This window comes from Furipterus horrens, unplaced genomic scaffold (genome assembly GCF_987537825.1).
Source record: "Furipterus horrens unplaced genomic scaffold, mFurHor1.1.pri manual_scaffold_7, whole genome shotgun sequence".
In the NCBI taxonomy this organism is placed as follows: Eukaryota; Metazoa; Chordata; class Mammalia; order Chiroptera; family Furipteridae; genus Furipterus; species Furipterus horrens.
The window spans coordinates 77,879,460-77,901,041 of NW_028327177.1; the positions used below are offsets into that span (position 1 = coordinate 77,879,460).

A 21,582-nucleotide genomic window follows, 5' to 3' on the forward strand; every position below is an offset into this window, starting at 1 on the left:
ACAGTACTAAAGTGGTGGGGCTGGACAGGGCAGGCCACCCACAAAACTGCTGTCCACTGGGACCAGACCCCCTGCCTAGGATATGCTTAAACATCCTGGTAACTTATATTTTCCTTTTGTTTCTCCATTTCACTTAATGATTTTCTATGTATTGTTGCAGACATCTCAACAGCGAGCATGCGCTGGACGATAGAAGTACAGCTCAATGTAGAGTACAAATGCAGGTTGTTCAGCAGTTAGAGCTACAGGTAAACCCGATTTCCTTTTCCTATTACCTCAGTGTTCCTCACATTCCGAACTTCTCCAGTATTCTGCAATGACTTCCTGTGTGCTCATTATGGAATGGAAGGTCCAGAACTTGTTGTATGTGATTCGATCTGATCGTTCACTCTTTGGGAAGTTCAGCTTTCAGGTCACTCTTCAGAGCTCTGTGAGTCTGTGGGCACGCAACCAACTCTCACCCCTTTCAGCTCCCTGTCTCTCCCTCACTCCCTTCTCTCTTCTCCTCTAACTCTGCTTACCTGTTGTTAGTTTAAGTCCCCTGAGTTGTTCATGTTATTAACCTAGAATTGGGGAAACAACCCTGGGGAGAGTGAAAGAGAATGGATGTGAATGGAGAGAGAATGAGTGGATGTGGGCAAGACGTGGCGAGTGAGCACACATGCAGGCTCGTCTTCCAGAGTTAAATTCCAGAGTAAAACAAACCACGCTTCGCCTCGCCTGTCTTTGTCCCCTTTCTCCCCATGACAGAATGACTGAGAGCTCACTGCACACGTTTTAAACACACACACGACGCACATGCATACAAATACACACATATATAAAATATTGTACTTGGAAACCCCATTGGGTCGTACTGAATGTATTTTATGACTAGCGAAAATAAACTTCTGCCGGTTTTCCTTTGGATCCAAGTTGTAAGGAACGGGTGGGGGGGCGTCGTTAATGTGGGTTTCACTTCCAATATAACTTGTTTATGAACTACCATACTTTAACAATAATTCCAGTCTTGGTATAATTAATAGAAAATTAGTTGCTAAAAGTAAAAATTGGGTCAGAAATGGAGATTATTAAAACGTACAGTTGCAAAAGCCTGACCCTGCAAACCCCATTTATGCGAGTTCGGAATGCATTTGAGTGCTTGATGACTCACTGTGGCTTCTTCTCTGGCTGGTTAGTGCAGGCAAGAGGTTAGCCGACTGGGGGAAATTAAAACAATGTTGTACATTATATTGTTACCAGCCATCAGAAAGCCTATTTTATATGCAAGACAGCAATGCTGAGATATATGGAGAGCCCTGGGCTAAGTACAGAAGATAATTACATTTGGAATTTTACTGAGTTAAGTCATTTACAGCTTCAAACAGTTGCAGAGAAAAATCAACCAAAACACACTTAAACTTTTTGTTGTGACTTTTCAGGATAGAAAGGATTTTTTTCAAAATTAGTGATCATATGGCATAAATTTTTAACTAAGATTTATCATCTTATATGGCATTATAATTTTTAAAGTAAGATTGTCTCAAAAGTTATTTTCTTCAGCTAGTTAATATTTTTCTATTCAAATGATAGATATGAACTTACTAGAACCGTAAAATATTTGTATAGGCCAAGGGCACATCATAAAATCCCCATATTTTTGTGTAAGTCTTGGAAACATCTTTAAATTTAGCATGTTTATTGGGAAGGAGAAAAGTAATTATATTTATCTCACCCCAAAGTTCACTTATATTGAAGTATAGTAAGCCCTTGAAGAATTGAATTCAGCCTGAATTTACATATATTGGTGGTAGTTTTTATAAAGTGATACAAGTTTCTGTATTTGTTTATTTAGTTGATAAAATTAAATTTTTAAAGACTATCTAGAATGAATTATCTGCTAGAGCTATTGTCATAGTTTGCTCAGGTAGGCATTGCAGACTGCTAATCTGAATGTGGGGCCCCTGTTACTTCCTCAGGAACTGGCTATTTATTTGTTATTCCTGTCTCCACAAAGAGCTGGCAAGAGGAGACAGGTGGTAAACCGTTAATAAGTGAAGTGATTCTCTCCTGGCAGCTTTAATGTCATTTTTTGGGTGGATGTAGCCTGAATACTGGTACAAACTGATGTGAGGATTCTTTGATTTTTTGTGGATTTCATTTATTTATACAGTTCCCTTCATCCTTCAGCTGTAAATCACACTGAAGGTAGACTTTTCATCTTGTGGTAGGAATCCAAGAAGATCATCTGGCCAGAAGTTAACTGTATGGTAGATACCTGTGATGTTCCAAATAATATTTTTGCTTGAGAGTCTGCTTTGATGAAAGAAGGGACAGGCTAATTCTGAAGGGTTTGGTTTTTTTCAAAGCTTGAGAGAATTGTTAGTGTTGAAATAGTGCTTGTCAGAGCAGCGGTTGACAGCTACAAACCATGGACCAAATCCCATGAGCTAAGAAAATTTTTGCATTTTGAATAGTTGGGGATGGGAATCAAAAGAAGATTAAATCATTTGAAATTCAAATTTCAGTGTCCATATATATGATTGTATTGGAACACAGCCACGCCCATTCATTTATGAATTATCTGTGGATGCTCTTGGACTACTACAGAAAAGGCGAGTAATTGTGAGAGTCCCTATGTCCTGAAGGGTTGACAGTATTTACTATCTGGCTAGCCTTTGCAGGAGAAGTTTGCCAAGGAAAAACAATTTCATCACATTATCAGGAACTTGCTGCCTATTTTCCTGACTATGTACCTAAAAATCTACTCCTTATCTCTCCCTTCTTCATCTTGATGTATAAAATTGCTCTTTTCACCACATTGGTCAGGTTTCCTTAACAGCAACTTCACATGACAAGTACCTGCTGATCTTTGGGGTCATGGAAAGCTGACTGAAGGATATATTCATTCATTCATTCATTCATTCATACATTTATCAACCATGCTTTTAGCAGACATTACCTGGAGGCTATAACAGCAGGAACCTTTCTGGAGTCTCAAAGGAGTATAAGACTGCATAAAATAGATAGGGCTGCCCTACGGGTTCTTACATTTTAGAGGAAAAATAGACTATGAATAAATAATTTTTCATTGGCATTGTCCATTAGTTGAGCAGTGCTAGTTAACACTAATGGGTTCTTGAAAATACCAGAAACATCTTCATAAATGAGTTACAGTGCTAGGAAGGGCCCAAACCAATACAGATTTTATCTATTAGTTAGTATTCCATTAGATGAAATACACAAGAAAATGTCAACAGTTTTTAATTTTTAAAGACCCCTTGTACTGAGACGGAGTTAAGATAAGCCCTCATCAGGAGTTAGATTGAGAGTCTGTGCTGCAGACCTAGAAACATTTGGGAGAGTTTAGGGAAGGTAGAGTTACACTCAGCTGGTCTCATCTCAGGCCTCCTGTTCTCTGAGGCTCAACATTTCCATGTTTATGCTTTCACAATTTCCATATAATGTGCCCATGTCTGGAAATGTACTTTTTAGTTAACAGTCATTGTGCCCATAGAACTTGAGGTATTAGGGAATTCAGGTCTCTGCAGAGGTGTTCTTATGCTTAAACAGCCTTCTTATCTCATGTCACTGGCATTGCCCACTTTCCTCTCAATAGCAGATTGGTGTGTCACCTCATCTAGAGGGGTGCCCTGGACAGGACTGACCCAAGAGCTACTTCTTTTTCCTTCAAAGAAGGCATTGCCCAGACCAGGAAATGATGGAACCTCCAAGTATCTCAAAGTATATTTGTTAACTTTTACTTGAAAAATATTTGCACCACTGAGCACTACAGGAAGGAGCGATCAAGGTTTACGCAGCTCCCGAAGGATGAGTGCCAGGTTAGAGGGGAGGAAAATCGCTCCCTGCCACCACACTTGCAAGGCCCTCTCGCAGGCATTTACACCTGGGAGACGCCACACATGTCCCTATTATAAAAACAAAACCAATAAGCTCAAGTTGGATCTTACAGTCAAGATCAGCAGAGGGTCTTTATGTCTGCCCCACAGAATCAGTGGAAAAGGATTTCACAGGAGAATTTGGGAGGGCGTTCGGACAGTCAGCACCAAACATGACCAAAGCCCACGAAAGGCACTTGAGTGATGTTCTGTGTATGTTTTCAGTCGCTAGAATCTCAGTCCTGGAAACCTCAACTCTGACCGCAAACAGAAGGCCCTCATATTTTTTATCTGTAGTAAAACCTCCCTAAAGAATTGGATACAATATTTTTTTAATCACAGGTTAGCCTGAAGGGGTAGTGGCTGGAGGTGTTTCCATTGTGGTGCCATCTGTACAGTCTGCACTGGAATCACTTGGAAAAGCCAGGAGATTCTAATGATGAGAGTTCAGGCAACCAGGCAGAAGTAAAGGTTGATGGGTATGCATCTGACTTAGATCTGACTAGTCAGTGTGGTGTATGATCTGTATTGTCAGCATTTTTGTTGGAAGATATCAAAATATAGAATGAATGTTTCTTAGCAGTGGACACCTTGTAGAGCTTGTTAACAGAGAAAGGTTGGTTAATTCAGTTTTTATGTTACACCCTGTGATTTCTCACTGAGCAGGAAGAGGGTTCAGAAAGACATCTTAGTGGGTATTCAGAGCGTTTTTGAATATTTCTTACCGCACTTCATTATTATTGTACAAAGACAGCTGTAATTTTTTTTGACATTTTATCAATAGACTAAATGGAGAAATAACCCTAGCTATTACCTAGAAACCCAGCATTATAAACCCAAGAAGTTGTGTGAGGTCCTTACGTTGTATACTTAGGCACATTATATTAAGAAGACAAATGGACACCACAGAAATCACTGAGGTCAAGGATATGGCCTTTTGACGTCAGAGAATGCATTTAAGATTTCTTCTGTTAGATGTTGTCTTTTTACGGATTTTTTCATATTATATGCAGTCATAATGAGTTAGACTGAAGAGGAAAAATAGACATGGTTTATATAGGTCGCTCCCACCCAGACAGAGGGTCGCTCCCACCCAGATCATAGGATCTGGAAATGAGTTGAGAATAAAGATTGCCCACCATACATGTCATGGCCAGAATTGTAAGGAAGCACTTGAACGTTCCTTGATAGTTGAGCACCTACCTACTGCCTACCAGACCTGGGCCCAGGAATTTAAATTCATATTAATCCAGTTACCTGGGTTCACTCAGGTGGGACACATTTGTTAGGACTTCTCACAACCATCAAACTGTGGATGAGATATCAAAAGAGGTATCTCACAGGCCAGAACAGAATTCCATTTTAGCAAAAGGGGGGGAAACATTCAATTTAACAGACAAAAGAATAAAAGTCTTCTGACAAACTCACCTCCCTTAGAAAGCTGAGATGTTCATGATACAGCTACATTTTTCTGGCCACAAATACTCTATTTGTTTGAATCTGCTCTATGGCCATTTGACCCTGCTTAGTTGGCAAGACAGTCTCTTTTGCATGAAGATGGGTTTTGAATGAAAGAAAAAAGCCTTGGAGATTGGGCATTTTCATCATGTCCACGTTTCAGCAATGTGTCGGGACAGGGCTGGACAGGCTTCCTGCACCCCCTCAACCTACAGAACCTTGGAAGTGGACAGTGAAGGCAGCGAAGGGAAAGGGAAGCAGCCAAATTGATGGGGATGATCTGCTTGACCCAGGCAGGGGGTATGTGTGGAGGAATGTGTACTTTTATTCTTTGATAGTTTGATTCCATTTAGTCACTCTTTGTCAAGCACCTATTGTATTCAAAGCACTGGACAGATAAGTAAGGTGGCCTCTTCCTTCCTGGAATGTGCAACCTAGTAGGGAAGGTGGGACTAGCACTTCTGCAAATGCAGGCAGAGTTTGGGGTGGGGTGGGGGGAAATGTTGTGGAGGTGACAGGGGAAAGGGAGAATGGCAAGGACAATCCAGACCAAAGAAGCCACTTAACGTTTAGCCTGATTGTAGGGTGAGGGAGAAAAATGGTGGAAAAATTTATTTTTCTTTTAAAAATTTATCTGTGAGTTCAACAGGAAGTTGGGTGACCAGACATCACGGTTTGTTTGCCTGCGACTTGGGTTTCCCAGTTTCAGAACTGACACAGTTCTGGGCAAACTGTAGTGAGGCGGCCACCCTGGCGACCCACTTGAACCCATTGGCCATGGAAGGGGGCTGTTGAATGTTTCATAGTCTGCTTGTAATTATTTCTTGGAGGACCTAGAAAATTACTTAAGAAGATATTTATTGGGCTCCTACTATGTGTCAAGGCGCTGTTTAGATGCTTCATACTCTCCCTCAATTTCATTGAGTCCTATCCTATTTCCTCAATCCTAAGTCTTATTTTATTATGAAAAACTCACATTTGGAAAACAGTTATTGTCTCACACTTAATGAGCATGTTTAATGTAATATTCTTATTGTTCTTTGCAAAGGTATTACTGAATGGATTTTAACATTAACAATAATTGGCCTCTTGGAGAAATTATTTTCAGTACCCCCCACCTTTACAGATGAGGAAACAGTGGTTTGGAAGGTTTCATTAACTTGTTTAAAGCGAGTGGCAAACAATGGACAGCACCCAGGTTCTAGACCAGCCTTTGTAACCCCCACCCTTTTATGCCAGTGCTGGTTTTCACCAGGGTGGTCCTGGCCCCGTGGGGTTCTGTGCGCACACTGGAGAGTTGCACAGCACTGGTTTTAAGACATGGCTGTTGGGCTCTTCTCTTTTCTGTCTGGTGGAGCTCTCTTCTGCGATGCATGCAGCAGGGCGAGGCTAGAGCTCAGTAACACTGTGATCACTCCACAGTTTCCTAAATCATCTATACCAGCGTCTGTAAGCTCTAAGAAAGTGTCAGCAGGGAGAAAAATGCACAGGTTTCAGTAGCAGAGGGAGACATTAAGCCTAACACAAATTCTTTACTGTAGGAAGTTTACATGTGATTATTCTACCATTAGCAGTGCCATTTGAAATCACACCAGCTTTCTGGACATTCACAAATACATGCCCCCTTTGTATCTTTTTAACACCCTCTAAGGAAGGCAGTACTCAGGACAGTGGCAGTGGGCTGACGACCTCACGGCTGTCTCTGAATAAACTCAGAGAACACGGGAAAGAGGGCCCAATAGCATCCTAACGTCATGTTGCCATTGCTTTGTGACGAGAGCCAAGAAAACGAAAAAAGTCTCTGGGTTTCTCACTTCCACGTCTCTCTTTGAAAACAGACACTTAGTTTTCATAATTTAAAATCCTGCCTAACTCTGGGAGCATTAGAATTCCTAGACTATGACTATTAGCATGTGTCTGCTTAAATGTCAAGAGAGTCTTTAATAACAACATGCAAGGAATGTGAAGATGATGACAGAATACAATCAAAGCAGGGAAATTCTTCATTCAGGGTGAAGTGAGTTGTAGGTTGCCTCCACCTGAGAGCTGTAGGTGGTGCTAAAGAAATTGTTTACAAGATTTCCCTGATGCCAAGTTAGGAAGGCACATATATGACCATAGTTTCATAAAGTGGGTTGAAAATCACTATTTAGTAAGTACTCAGTTTGGTAGAAGAATTTTGTTTCTACACCTTCCAGCCATTGCTTCTTTTTTTTTTTTCCTCTTGCTTTTCTTCTTCTGAGCATATGTTACTGTGCCTCGATAATTCTGTTTGGATCATCACTGTATACAGAACTACTGAGGAAACCCAGACAGCACTCCCTGTTTAGGGCATACTCAGCCCATGGAAGAGAGGAGCATCTCCCATACCCACCTCATTAAACTTGGACACTTGGGGTCTTTATTCAAACTACCTACTCTCACATTCCTCCTTGGAGTGTTGGGTTTAGTAAGATATGGGATGACTGCGGTCACTTAAATTGAGGCTCATTATTGCACAGGAATAATCCAGACTTGCCAAACATAAATAGTGTGCCTGTTACAAAGACATATGTATCCCATCCTCCTGTAGAGTTTGTGTCAGAGCTCAGGGTTGGGGCAGGAGGGAGGCACATCTGTTCCCAGTTAGTGTCCCAGGTGTGTCCTATGATCACACCAATGTGGGGAAGTCAGAGCAGCCTCATATAACCAGGATTCCATTGTATTCTTGCCCATTCTCAGCTCCATGACCTCAGGGAAGTTCAGGAGTGGTTCTCCGTTTTCCCAACAACAAAATACAAGAATAGGGCTAGAGGACTTAAAATAGCCACCGCAGTCTTGGCTTCTGTGAAATTAAATGAGTTACCTGGCTCCTTCTTCTCACATGTCCTCAATAATTTTAGTGTTTTTACACACCCAAAGTCCTTCATTTATTTTAGAATTTTTTCCCATAAGTGAGATCCAGTCCTCCTGATAGCATTTAAAATGATTATGTTAATTGAACCCCAAACTATGTTCCCTTTTCTCCGATAAAAGAATGAGTTTAATCTCCTTAGTTTTGTCTTTGAAGATGTTCAGTGGGGCTCCTAGCCTTAGACATTTATCAGTAGGTCTGGAGTAATACTCATGTCCTGGTCATTCAGAGCCTGGGCTGTCTAAAACCTAATTTGAGGTTATGGTTAATAGGAAAGGGAATGACCTATATCAGCCAAGGGGGGAAAGTATTTGCTAGGACAAGGGAAAGATAAGAGTGAGAACCAAGGACATAAATCCATAAGAAATGGGCTTCATCTTTCCCATGCTTTGTTCTGTTTTTTAAAGCATTAAAATTATCTCCCTAGTGAGCCCATCTACAAACTCCATTGAACCCTTTTATGTTGATGCAGATTCCAAACATATACTTAGCTAGGAGAAGTCTACATAGACTTCACTGATTTAGCTCCCCCCTCATATATATATATACATATGTATATATACATATATATATGTATATGTATATATATATATAAAGAGAGAGAGAGAGAGAGCATCTTGAAGCACTAGGCTCTATGCTGAGCTTATGTGCAAAAATTTCCCCACTCCTCAAGACAGCGCTTCAAAGTTCTGAGATCATTGTTCCAGATTTACAAGAACTAAATAATTACCAAGGTTATGTGCTCTACCCATTTCCACACTGCTGTCACCCTACAGAATTGGTGAACAAATTTGCTGATTTAAACCAACACTCCTGGACACATGCTGGTCCTTTTATGTCAGCACCCATCCTGACCCACCTGGAAAGTTTTTAGAAAGTCATTCTCTTTGGATATCAGAACATTAAAAAAAATTATTTTTTAATTTGCCAACCAAATTTTTAGTTGACCTTTGAATTGAATCTCTCATCCTTCTTTGCTTTTCTCGGGATTCAGTTTATAAGGGAATTCTGATATATGCTTGCTAATATTAAATGTTTGTATTCTCATAATAATGAAAGGATGCTATGAAAATTAATGGGATGGTGAGCTCATGGAATGATGGTATAAAAGGTAATAAAGAATCTGAAAGCTTTTTGAAGGACCAGTGAGTATTATAAATGCAAGACTAGAGAGAGGATGTGGTTTCAATAGGTGTGAATGTTTAGCCTTTGCCTAAAAAAAAAAAAAAAAAACTCTGCCAGTTTTTTTCCTTTAACTGTTAAAACACTTTGTGTTAGAGGTAGAATTGATAATAAAAATTCAAAGCTCATTTAAGAATATATTACATGCTAGTTTGCACTAATTAAACAAAAACACAAACCTGGATCATTGCCTTTTTCTGTTACCTTGCCCGTAGTTTTTAGGTGGAGTTGAGGTTGAGGCAAAATCAAGCAATGAAGTCTTAAGTAATATTCTCATGGAAAAATAAGATGTTCCCCATGGCAGTGACCTCCAGGGTTATGGATGTGGCTGTGTGTACTGGTCTAGATATGTGTTTGCTGTCTTTAACAAGTAAAAGGTCAGCCTGTATGCATTTCGATACAATATATAGAGAAGGGTTGATTCTTTTTGATGAGAATTTGGATTTCTTTCTACTTTGGTCTTTGTAATTACTATATCAACAATGTTTACCCCCAGATTAAGTCCCAATTAATATTCATCAGACTCTTCAGTAATTAACACCTCTCACCCCTTAATTTGTAATGATCTTCAATAAGACAGACTACTTGTTTCTTCTGCCCCATTATGATTAAAAAAAATTTTTTTAACTAAGAATGTTTTAACATTTAAAAATTTAGAACACTTGCAACAAATAACTGTAAAAAAAATGCCAGTGCTAACAGTTTAATTTTTCTAACTGAGCCACTTTGGAAAACTATATTCCTTTAGCAGTATGTTTTGTGTTCAGAGCATCTTTTAGTTTAGCTGTTCAATAACTTACTGAAGAACAAAAGATGAATACCATAAAGCGGTTCCTAATATGGTATCATTTTCATTTCCTGTTTGTTGAAAGATAAATGCTAACACTGTAGGACTTTCCCCTCATCCCCCAGTAATTTAGTTCTCCCTGAACCACAGGGGAATAAAGAGAAAAAAAACAAATGTGATATGGCTCAAGTTTGAGTCATCCAGTTAGGATTCTGAGAGCCTTTTCTCTGTAGCTTGTGTACCCTTTCCCTTTCTCTGCCTCCCCAATTCCTGAAACACTTCCCTAGAAATACCTTTAGTTAAAAATGTCTTGCTTAATTATTATTTTGAATTAATTTTAGACTTACAAAAAAATTGATGTTTAAAAGATTTAAGCTTAATTATGTGACATAGAAGGAATGAGTCTCTCCTTCATTCTGTGTCCCTCCCTCCTACCCTATCTCCCCCTTACCCTTCCTCCCTCCCTCCCTTCCTTTATCTCTCTCTCTCATTAATCTCTTACACACCTTCCCCAAATTCCAAGCTGTTCTCTTAACTATACCATTATCCTTTGGGCATATACTATACTTCCCACTTCTTTCACACAGATAATTATTATATGTGCCCGCTGTGCTCAACTGTCTTGAACTATCAAAAATACCATGTTAAAACAGTCCAGGGCCAGCATAAAGCAAGTAACATCCAATAAATAGTATTTTGGCCCCTGCCATGTACATCTGATTAGGAACTCCTGTGCCTTCAGAAGATAATGTTCTGTAGAGTGAGGAGATCTCCATTTTTGTTAAGATGATAGACTAGCACATGGTGTGTACTTACATACTGAATAAATTAATAACCTTATTCTGCATACATTTGAACATAGAAACCTGTAGCCCTTTGTCTGCCCTGCTAATAACATTGCTTGCCAATACTGTCTTAATCTGTGCCTACCTGTTAGGAGACATGAAGTTAATTTTGCATAAATGTACCCATCTGTCTAGGAGTGTTCCCACAACCATGGCAGATGAATTTATGAGTTTTAGCTACCTAGCTCATTTTCTTTTGGATTCCTCATGAACAAGGTTGGTTAATAGGCATGATTCACATTTTTGTCTTTTAGCTGTCTGTGTTCCATGGGACTCCTTGGTGCCAGCATGTCTAGAACTGCATAGTTAAAGGCTAATGTCTCTTGTATTGAGAAATCTCACACCAACACCTCCAGTTACTACTTGAAGTTTAGCAGTGGTCACATAGATTTCAAAATGATGAAACAGTGAACAATACTGTGTCATGTGTGATGGTGCCATAGTTTAATTTGGAATGTGTTTCCTTTTGGATATAATGATATGTAATAGTAACAGCATATTTAAATCTGAATATGAAGAAATAACAATATTTTCTCCCTCCTAGCTTGCAAAAGACAAAGAACGCCTGCAAGCCATGATGACCCACCTGCACGTGAAGTCTACGGAACCCAAAGCTGCCCCTCAGCCTGTAAGTACTGAGCTCTACACCAAAGTGAAGAATCTGGCAGTGTTTCTTGTCTGCTTCCCCACCCCAAGCCCAGGAAGGAGGCAAGCCACTCTAGTAGAGTTGAATAGTGAAAGCTGAGCTGAGCCGACTGTTTCTGGTAACCTTGTATGAAGAGGACACTGCTGGGCATTTAGGGCAATACAGGCGATGTAGGCCCAGTCCTGGTTCATGAGGCCCAGAGAGCCAGTTTGCTTTCTTTGGGACACAAGATGGATGCTACACTGAGGTGCAAAACTCTGGGAGAGAAGAAAAAAAAGCTTTCTGAATGGTAGTGATGCAGAGAAAAGACAGCCAGGCCATGGAGGTGAAGACGATGGCCTTCAGGCCCAGAGAATCTGAGACTGTGAGCAGGAGAAAAGGAGCGAGGGGCAGTCCAGTCTGAGTGTGACAGGAAGGAGACACGTCAGAGTAGCCTAGCCGAGGGCTCAGATTATAGAGAGAATCTAAAGAGTTGGAAGTGAACACAACTCCTTCACAGTTCAGAAACCAAACGTGGTACACTGTGATTATGTTTAACTTTAGGCATGCCCTCTTTCTTGCCTTGCTCCCTTTTACTTGATCTCAAGGTTTGCCATCCAGACACAGATAGTTAGTATCAGAGTGAAAGTATGTTGTCCCCAGCTCCTGCCTTGGGCCTTATTCCTTGTTCTAAATTGATCTCTTTAATAGTTGTATTTCTCATATACTTATATTTCTAAAAATCTCCTAGTATCTTCAACTGATTATTCAGAATAAAGTTGCTTTGCTTCTCGATTTTTAAGATTTGTAAAATTTAAAGGTACACTGCCTTCATTCGATTTTGCACAGTTACCGTGTGAAAATTAATTGAGCGTTGACAATCTGTAGTTAGTACCGGTAATTTTAATCAACATGCAATGATGCAGCATCATGGCAAAGGATTGGTTTATCTGTTTGGACTGATTTTTTTCTATAAATAAAGCAAACATATACCCATATATGCATGATTTATGGTGATAGAAATAAAACGGAGTCAGACTATTAACTGGCAAATATGGTAGCCTGCCAGGATGCAGTTGGCAGACAAAATTAATGTCTGAAACAGAACACATTACTGAGATACAGGACATAAAATCATTAAACACTTTGCACATCCATTTTAACTCAGCAAGAGCCCTTAGTTTCCATGTATTGTACAGTAAATAGCTTTAGGACTGAGTGTGTAGGCTACCAAAAAGAAAGGGGGAAAAACAAACACAGGCCATTCAGTGTGTTGTGGAATCAGTAGTCAACTGTGCTAGTCTTAATATTCCTATCAATTCCTCCTTTTTACAAGAATTCTAGAAATCCTATGAAGTCAGCTAAGCAAAATGGTAAGACCCTGAAATGGCTGAATTTGCTAGTGGGCATAGTCAGCTCTTTAGGGAACCAATTGCCTGCAAACTCTGAAAGTGTTCATATGGCTTCTGTTTGAAGGGAAATGGTTCCTTCCAGAATGAAGAGTGTGAGTCTTTAAACCTAGCATCAAGGAAGAGAATGAGATTCTCTTCTACTTCTTCTGTAGATTAAAGACAATGATAGAAATAATGTTTGGAGTCAGGAATGGACTCATTTTGGATCATGAGGCTTCTTGGAGGGGAGGAGGAAGGATAGAACTGAAGAAGGACTTCCCAACCCCCTGGGGCACTCAGCCGGGGTGTTGGCAGGGAATGCCCTGTATATAAGCCTGCACGGGCCACAGAAGGGCTGTGGGGAATCTCCATAAGGGCCAGTGGTGAGTAGCCAGTGATCAGGGAAACACAGTCCTAGGGGAAATGCACAAGGAATGAAGGTTTATCTTGATTAGTATTAAAAAATGTTTTCCATTGTTGAAAATTATAACTTTGAAGGGGACCTCCTACTAAATTTATTTTTAACTACTCTATTGAAAATTCTCTGCCACTAGCCAACATTATCTCTTAGTAGCTCAGCACAGTATTTCTTTATTAAAAGAAATAGGCACGCATACTTTTGACTGAAAAATTAATAGCTTTTGAATTCATACACAGCAGGTTTTCTTTTGCAAAGAAGTTCAATATCGCCGCACAGCACTTCTATAACCATTTATTTAGAGTCCAAGTCAAACCTTTGACAGCTAGGGCAACGCTACCAGCCAGTATAAAGAACTCCAAGATGTAAACCAACAATGGGCCGTCCATGTGAGGTTTGCCATTGTCAAATACATAGATTGTTTGGATTAGTTTATGTAAATGTACTGTTGTATTACCCTTTGAAAAATAAAAAGATCACATTTGTGTATGAAAAGTGGTTCCCTTCACAGGCAGCATTATAAATTCCTTATCCTTTAACTTAAATGTAAGAAGTAAAAATTGGTGCCTGACAAGCAGATATTGTGTGACACTCTATTGCTAGAGTGAACCTGCCTTCTTTTCATTTATTGGAAAATAGAAAATTTTATTATAGATACCATCTTATAAATCAGGATTTATTAAAATATGTATAGGTGAGGCGTTGGGAAATTAATTATAAAAGGTAGACACGTAGTGTTTTGTATAAATTTATACTTCCTTGCCCCTAAAAATGGTAAAATAAATAAATAAAAATTTACACACACATAGCAAACCCTTGATTCTTCAACATTAGTGATACAGAGCTATCTGGTGATCAAGTCTAAGAGGCATAGTATTCTCTTTTGCCTATAATTAATTTATTTCACCTTAAATAATATATTGCACAGTGTATGTTCAAATGCATATTGTTCTAGAATATTTGATTTGAAGTAAGCAGTCACCAAGATTCAAATCTAACCATAGATAGGGACTTTAATGTTACAGCCTTGACAATGAGTTTGAGTTTTTTTCTCCTATTTCTATTTAAAAGAAACTTCATGTTTATTTTTAAATTCTTAGTTACTAAGCGATAGAATGCTTTGCTATAAACGTTGCTTTTCACTAAATGCCATTTGGGTGGTAAGTGTCCTTTGTTGTATCTAGTCGTCCAACCAGTCTCCATTTCATTCCATCAAAGAAACTCCCAAAACCTTCTTGGATTGTTCTTACATCAACTCAGAGATGTTGTTTTCTGGATGCTATTTTGGAATTTGTCTTCACGTTTGGCTAGTTAGAGGATACAGTCATCTCGGGACAGACCCCACATTTTTAGAAGTGGGTCTGAGCTTACCCACACTGGGTGCATATTGGTGAACCTGGAATATGAATTCACAGTGTTAGTCCTCGGACCCCTTCAATGACATCTTTTCCAGCTCACCATAAAACCTTTCAAGCCGAAAATAATTATACCCACAACTCAGACTGCAGATTGCATTTAAAATCAAGCTATTGCATCAACAAATAGTTATTGGCATGCTACATGAAAACAGTAATAAGGTAAGCTACAGGCATCCACGCCATTGAGGTGTTTGGAGACTCGTGAGACAAGCTAACATATAAATACACATATATTCACTCTCTTACTCACACTCACTGCATATGAGTGGTGAGGTCCAGGTAGACTTCTGAACAAAATAACATCTAAGATGAAACTTATATAAATAGGAAGGAATGGAAAGAATTCAGCTCCACGAATCTTTCCTTGGGCTGAGTAGGTATGTATGTGTGTGTGTCTGAGGAAGGTATGTAATGTGTAGAGGAAGTTAAGGAATAACCAACATCAGACAAAATAAGCATTTCATACTTTTCACAGTATTGAAGCTGGGCCTTGACGGAAAGAATGTGTGAGTTTCCCAGGGTGGCTTAATGTCCTAGCAGTTGAGCATGTGATGGGAAAAGCCTTTCTCGACTTATGTTTAGAATAGCCAAATTGTTGTATTTTGAGTTTTAAAAGATTCCTATCTTTTCAATGTTAAGGGAAGCAAAAGTGAAAAATCAGACAACAGGAAAGTATCATAATGAGTACGATGATATTCTTTTGTTCTAAACTTAGTAACATTGTCAAAGTAAACACCAAACATAGCATCTTCATACATACTCCGTGGAGAATTAGCTGAGCTATTAACTGGGAGCAAGGAATAACTCCAAGGACAAAACAGTAACAGCAACAAAAAGAAGTGTTCCTGTGTTACAACTTCTTATTCAGTTGTTAAGGATATTTTTAAATGACTTCACTATCATTATGTCAGAAAAATACTGTAAATCACACTTTATAATACTGACTACATGAGAGGTACACTTAGCTTTAGGGTATTTCTGCATACCAGAGCATAACCCCTGATCCTGGAGAAACCACATTCCTTCAGATTTGGTGGACAGGTAATTATAGTGTAGGTCATATATGCCTCCTTATGAAAAGTTATAAAACACTTAGAGGAACTACGATATTTGAAGTGAAATGCAGTATTGAATTTTCCTTTTTACACATTCTCTTTTCCTCTAACCATAGCAATTAGGACTGTTCTGAAATAGTTTTAGCTACTATAAAAACAAAGTGCTCCCTGTCTGCAAAGGGGGTCTTTTAACTCTTAGAGAAAAACAGCCAACCCTTTGGGCCAGTGCAGCCTGGCTGTGGCTGAGACTGGTAGGAGTCAGAGAAGGAGGTTCTCAAAAAGACATACATAGCTATTTTTATACACTCTTTCTCATTAAGTCCCCTCCTCAACTCAGTGCCGGTGTTTTTGTTTGGAGTGTCACTCTCCGTGACACCAGCCCCACCAGCCCCTCTAACACTGTCACAGGGGCCAGGCTGAGCTGGCAAAGGAAGGAAAGGGCTGAAAGCAAAAGCCGCCTACTGCCACCACGTCCTAGCTTCCTACAGTCTGGAAATGTCCCTTCAGCCTCAGAAAGGCCTTCTCTGAATGAACTCAGGTGATTCATTTCGAGAAACTCCATTGCAGTTAAAGCAGGACTTGACCCCACTCAGGCCAGTAAAACCAACAGCAGAAAAATGAGTTCTGGGAGCCTGAAAACTCCTACTAAGCAGCGAGGTCCCTTGGTGTTTTGGTTTCAGGATTGTCTTTTGTTCTCAGCATCTGTTCTCATGTGAGACAAAAGCATAAACAAAAATAAAAATGAAGCTCTTATGGGGATACTTGACAACAGGTCTGTTTCTGTCTGGGTTTGCATCAGCGGTTCGTTTATTTTTTTTTTAACGTGAAAGAAAGAGGAGGTTACTGTTTAAAAAGTAAAGATTTTTGCAAAAAGGCTAAACAGAGTATCCGGTAGCTGAGACAGTTACAGTAGCTGGGCTGGTAAGATTTTCAGGACCGTTGTTCGGTAACGATGGTTGAGAGCACACACAAATTTAAAAAATAAAACCCTATAGCAATTTTAAGTGACATAAGAATTTAACTTTTGGCCAGAGTTTCAAAGAGATTATCTTTGCCCATATCATCACATGGTGGAAACTTGCCATGTAGAAAATATCAGAGTTACTAACTTTTCTAAACATAGCAACTTCTTTTTAAATGGAAAATGAACACAATAAGAAAAATAGGAAAAGAAACCCTCCCAGTCCATTCCCTTCCAGCTCCATGCCCCAGAAAAAATTATCTTTTGAAACCTTAACTACAGTCAGAAACATAAAGCACATACGCTTTCATTTCAAATTGATGATTATATTAAGATTTAACAGTTTACAATTAAGATGACTATTTCAAGATTATAGCAAAACCCACACCGTTCCTGATTTGTTCTTCTGTAATTAATTTTTTTTTTTGTCCACTGTCTTCAGACAGACCTTAATTAAAAGAGCAGATTGGAACACAGCCTGTTTTGAACCCTTCCCTTGCTCTTTTTATCTGTCCCTCGTGACCTTCCTCCCCAAGATGGCTTCTCCTCAGGACAAGCATGTGATCATCAAACAAAAGTTTAAAAGTTAAGAAACTTCTATTGCAGTTGACAAGGTTGACATTTCATTAACTTGTTGGTTCAGCCTTCAAATGATCTTGCGCAGCAGAGCACCCTCTGTTTGGAGTTTACAGCCTTTTGTTCTTTCTTCTCTCACAGGCTACAGTCATGTTTAATTTGGAATCTGGGCTCCTTTGGCAAATTAGCAATTAGAACAATTTTGTGGGAATATGTATATGTGTCATTAGTTTTCCTGCAAATTAATAGCAAGGGCAGAGGTCAGACAGAAATTTTCCACTTGACTGCAGTCCCTCTATTGAGACTTGGCACTTGGTGTTGGAATGGCCACAGCTGCTCTCAGCCACCCTCTTCCTCTAGGAACTGTCTTTTAATTAGTTTACCTCATAGCCATCATTACAAATATTACTGCCTCTCTTCCTTGAAATAAAATTACTGTTTCTACAAAATATTCCAGTGACATCTTACACCACTGCACATTGACGATGGGCTCAGTCGAATGCAGCATTTAATCATTAGATCAACTCCATCCGAATTTCCTAATTAGAGTCCTCACAATGCATTTTTATCTGGTAATAAGCTCAGATTGGCTGCTTCCTCTGTGGCTTATTAGAGACAGTCCAGCAGTGGGTGTGGATCACAGTGTCATTTGTCAAGCCTGGGAAGCCTCCTCTCTGCTCTCTTCTGGCTAAGTGTTTGTTTCTACTTGCTGCTGATATTCAAAAACCTCCATAAAATTCTTTATTTTTTTCTTTATGGATCCTAGTGATCTGGAGGGATTTTAATTTTCACTCCTGTGCTTTTGGTAAAAACAATTCAAATGCTGAGACCTTTGTAAAAGCTACAAGAGTCAGACTCTTTTTACATTTTTTGTCATCATCCCATGTGACTTGTCTGTTACCGTTGCCTGTGAGCATCCAGAGATGGGTTTTACTTCCTGAGTGTTTACATGACTTTTGGTTTTGGGCAATTAGACTAGAACCCAGTGGACTTGGTGATCTTTTCCACAAAACTGGAATGGAGCACACATCATTCTTAAGGACATTGTATTTATATTAAAAGTTCATAACATTTTTAAGAAAGTCATGGTGTTTAGGGTAATGTCTATAAACTGAAAAGAGAAGCTAGAAAGTTGAGTTAGCCCTCAGAATTGTTTGATGGTGATTGACATATTTTCCTTGGAGCACTACCTTCATTTGATAGTAAGCTCTTCAAGGGCAGCCGGTGCATGTTCTGTTTAATTCCAGAGGCCTCATAATTGCTCAGGAATATTTATTGAATGTCATTTAGAAGCAGGAATAACTGAATCCTTTCCAAAAATGAGCCTGCAGGAAAATGAAACTGGGTAGATTTTATTTTTTCTCATTAACTGGGCATAAGAAGAAAATTATACAAAGTGCTTGTTTGATTTCGGGTCCAGGTTGTAAATATGGGCAAGTTATTTAATCTCTTATGAGCTTCAGTTTGCTTACCTGTAAAATATGACTACCTCAAGTGTTAGTGATGGTATGAGAATTAAGTGAAAACCATACAGTGGCAGGTAGTTTACAACTTGGTTTTTCCATGTGGTATTCATGACTTTCCAGAGTGTTCTAATGTTCTGAGGCATAGCAACCTCTGAATGTTCAGAGCTATATATTTATGAGCTTTAGCCTTTCATGCACTAATTTCCTTGACCCTTTGATTGAACTGATGCTTATACATAGTTTTTGCACTTGGTTTGTGAAAAAGGTTCGAGGCAAAGAAGAGAGCATCCCCAACCTTCCACTTGGCTTCTCTGCAAGCTCCCCTGTTGCTCTGTTCTATAGCTGCTACTCTGAATTACGAGCCCTCGGTTTACAGACGTCCATCATGACGTCAGTTTTCCAGCACTAATAGAACAGCACCTACCCAGCTTGCCTGGTGATTTGTCCGGGCAGTAAAGTGTCCATACCTTGTTCTTCTCAGGCACAGGGGTGTGTGTCAGTGGTCTTCTGTTGACGGAGTCACCGTTTAGGGGAAGAGGAGGATAAAAAAGAAAGCACAACTAAAAGCTGGCAACTCAGAGTTCAGTTTTCAATACCATGTTTACATTTTTCCATTAATATTTTCCTAATGATATTTGATCTTTCTTTTCTTCAAATTTATTGCCCTTGAAAGGAATTACTCTAAATGTATAAGACAGAGAAGTTTCTCATGGCCTTATTCATTACTAGAGTATGAACAAGGTTGAGTTGTCTCAATAAATTGGAACTCCCTTTTAATAAATTCTTTGATTATAATCTCAGAGGAATCTCATTTTGAACACCTTCCACAAGTAATGCCTTGTACAAGGACTATTGTGATGGTGAAACAGTCTTATTTTGTTAAGTGATTCAAAATATGGCTTGAAAAAATGTTATCAAGTAGCCTGTTCTGCTGAAGTTTCTTGGATTTGAGCCAGCTGCATGTGTCTGAGTCAGCAATTCTGTGTAAACTGTAATAAATATGTTGTAAATGATCAAGTTCTTCAGCACAACCAGACACTATTTTTGAAACAACAGATTTGGGGAAAGGAGGATGAAGGAATAAGTCTCTTTTTCCAGTATTAATAAGAGAAATACTTCAAGGTGAAAGTTAAATTGATAGAAACAAAGAAAGAATCCAAACAGTACTATTGATTTTTCTCTATATTACTTCAAATAAATAGTATTTGTTTTCTTACTTGATGCAATAGATTATTCTAGTACAGAGTGGAGCAGAAGTAGGCTTACAGTTGTGAGTATGTGAAACACAGAGTTTATTCTTATATTCTCATTTATTAATTATTGTATGATTTTTCATACAAACAACTGTAAAACCTTTTTTTGCCCCCACCCTGTATATTGCTGAACACTTGTAACTTGAAGGGGAAAAAAATCAACAAAAATTTTACAGTTCCATGTCTCTCATATGCCATATCCTTATTAAATTAATAGATTCCAATCCTGTATTTGATAGAGTAATGAAGAATACACATCAAGCTTTCAGAGATAAGTCTCAGCTGGCTGATAGAACATAATGACACTGAATCAATGCAACTTGTTTTAATTCAGTCACAGGCCCAACATACTTGTAGTAGTTCCCATCCAAGATGTCCCATTGTGAATTTTAGCAGCCTTTCTCTGTGCTGTGCAGTGTGGTAGGCACTAGTTACATAAGGGTATTTACATTTAAATTGATTAAAATTAAAGTTTGCTTGGCTTTGTTTTGTTTTGTTTTTTTTTAATTAAAAATTGAGTGAAAACAGTTCCCTCACCTGTGCTAGCACGTTGCAAAAAGTCTTGTTGCAGAGTTCAGGTCTATACCAAAGAATCCCAGCTAACTACTTGAGTGAGTTGTGTTTACATGGAAACTCATCTCATATTTCAGTTGATTAGAAACATCTACTTAGAGAAGTAAAACTAGCCAGGCATCCCCTGTATTATTTCTGCTAGGTTTTAGATGCCTTTACTGGTTGTTCTGTTTCATTTTTGGTTTTTGTTTGTTTGTTGAGGTCTTCTAAGAATTATTCTTTTCCTCACAGCTGAATCTGGTGTCAAGTGTCACTCTCTCTAAATCTGCATCAGAGGCTTCTCCACAGAGCTTACCTCATACTCCAACTACCCCAACTGCCCCCATTACCCCCATCACCCAAGGACCCTCCGTCATCACCACCACCAGCATGCACACGGTGGGACCCATCCGCAGGCGGTACTCAGACAAATACAATGTGCCCATTTCTTCAGGTAGATACTCTATTTTTGCCTCATGTAAAATTTCAATATGCATTTTTTGTAGACCAGCCTCAAATATGATAATTAACAGGACAATGATTCTTATTTAGCAGACATTGCGCAGAACCAAGAATTTTATAAGAATGCAGAAGTTAGACCACCATTTACTTATGCATCCTTAATTAGGCAGGTAAGTAAATAAAACATTATAATGAAATAATGTCAAAAGATGTACGTGTACATGGATATATTGATGAAGTAGATTTAAAACCATTTAGAATGCAGGCATGCTAAAACCTTGTCTATAAGATTTTCTAAAACTGAAATATATAACATAATTGCTTTTGATTAAGTATTACAATACGATGTGATTATTAGGAAA

General features: G+C 38.9%; 1 protein-coding gene across 7 annotated transcripts in view; it reads left to right on the forward strand.

Annotated features, from left to right (window-relative positions):
• The window catches only part of FOXP1 (forkhead box P1), a 642,166-nt gene that overhangs the window by 603,823 nt on the left and 16,761 nt on the right, over positions 1 to 21,582 (forward strand). For 6 of the 7 annotated variants that reach the window (XM_090283832.1, XM_090283838.1, XM_090283836.1 and 3 more), the window contains 4 exons: positions 161 to 248; positions 11,588 to 11,671; positions 21,011 to 21,212; positions 21,311 to 21,390. In XM_090283832.1, coding sequence (XP_090139958.1) covers positions 161 to 248; positions 11,588 to 11,671; positions 21,011 to 21,212; positions 21,311 to 21,390 — 454 coding nt within the window. The remainder of the gene's footprint in view (positions 1 to 160; positions 249 to 11,587; positions 11,672 to 21,010; positions 21,213 to 21,310; positions 21,391 to 21,582) is intronic. The other variant, XM_090283837.1, reaches the window with a different exon arrangement.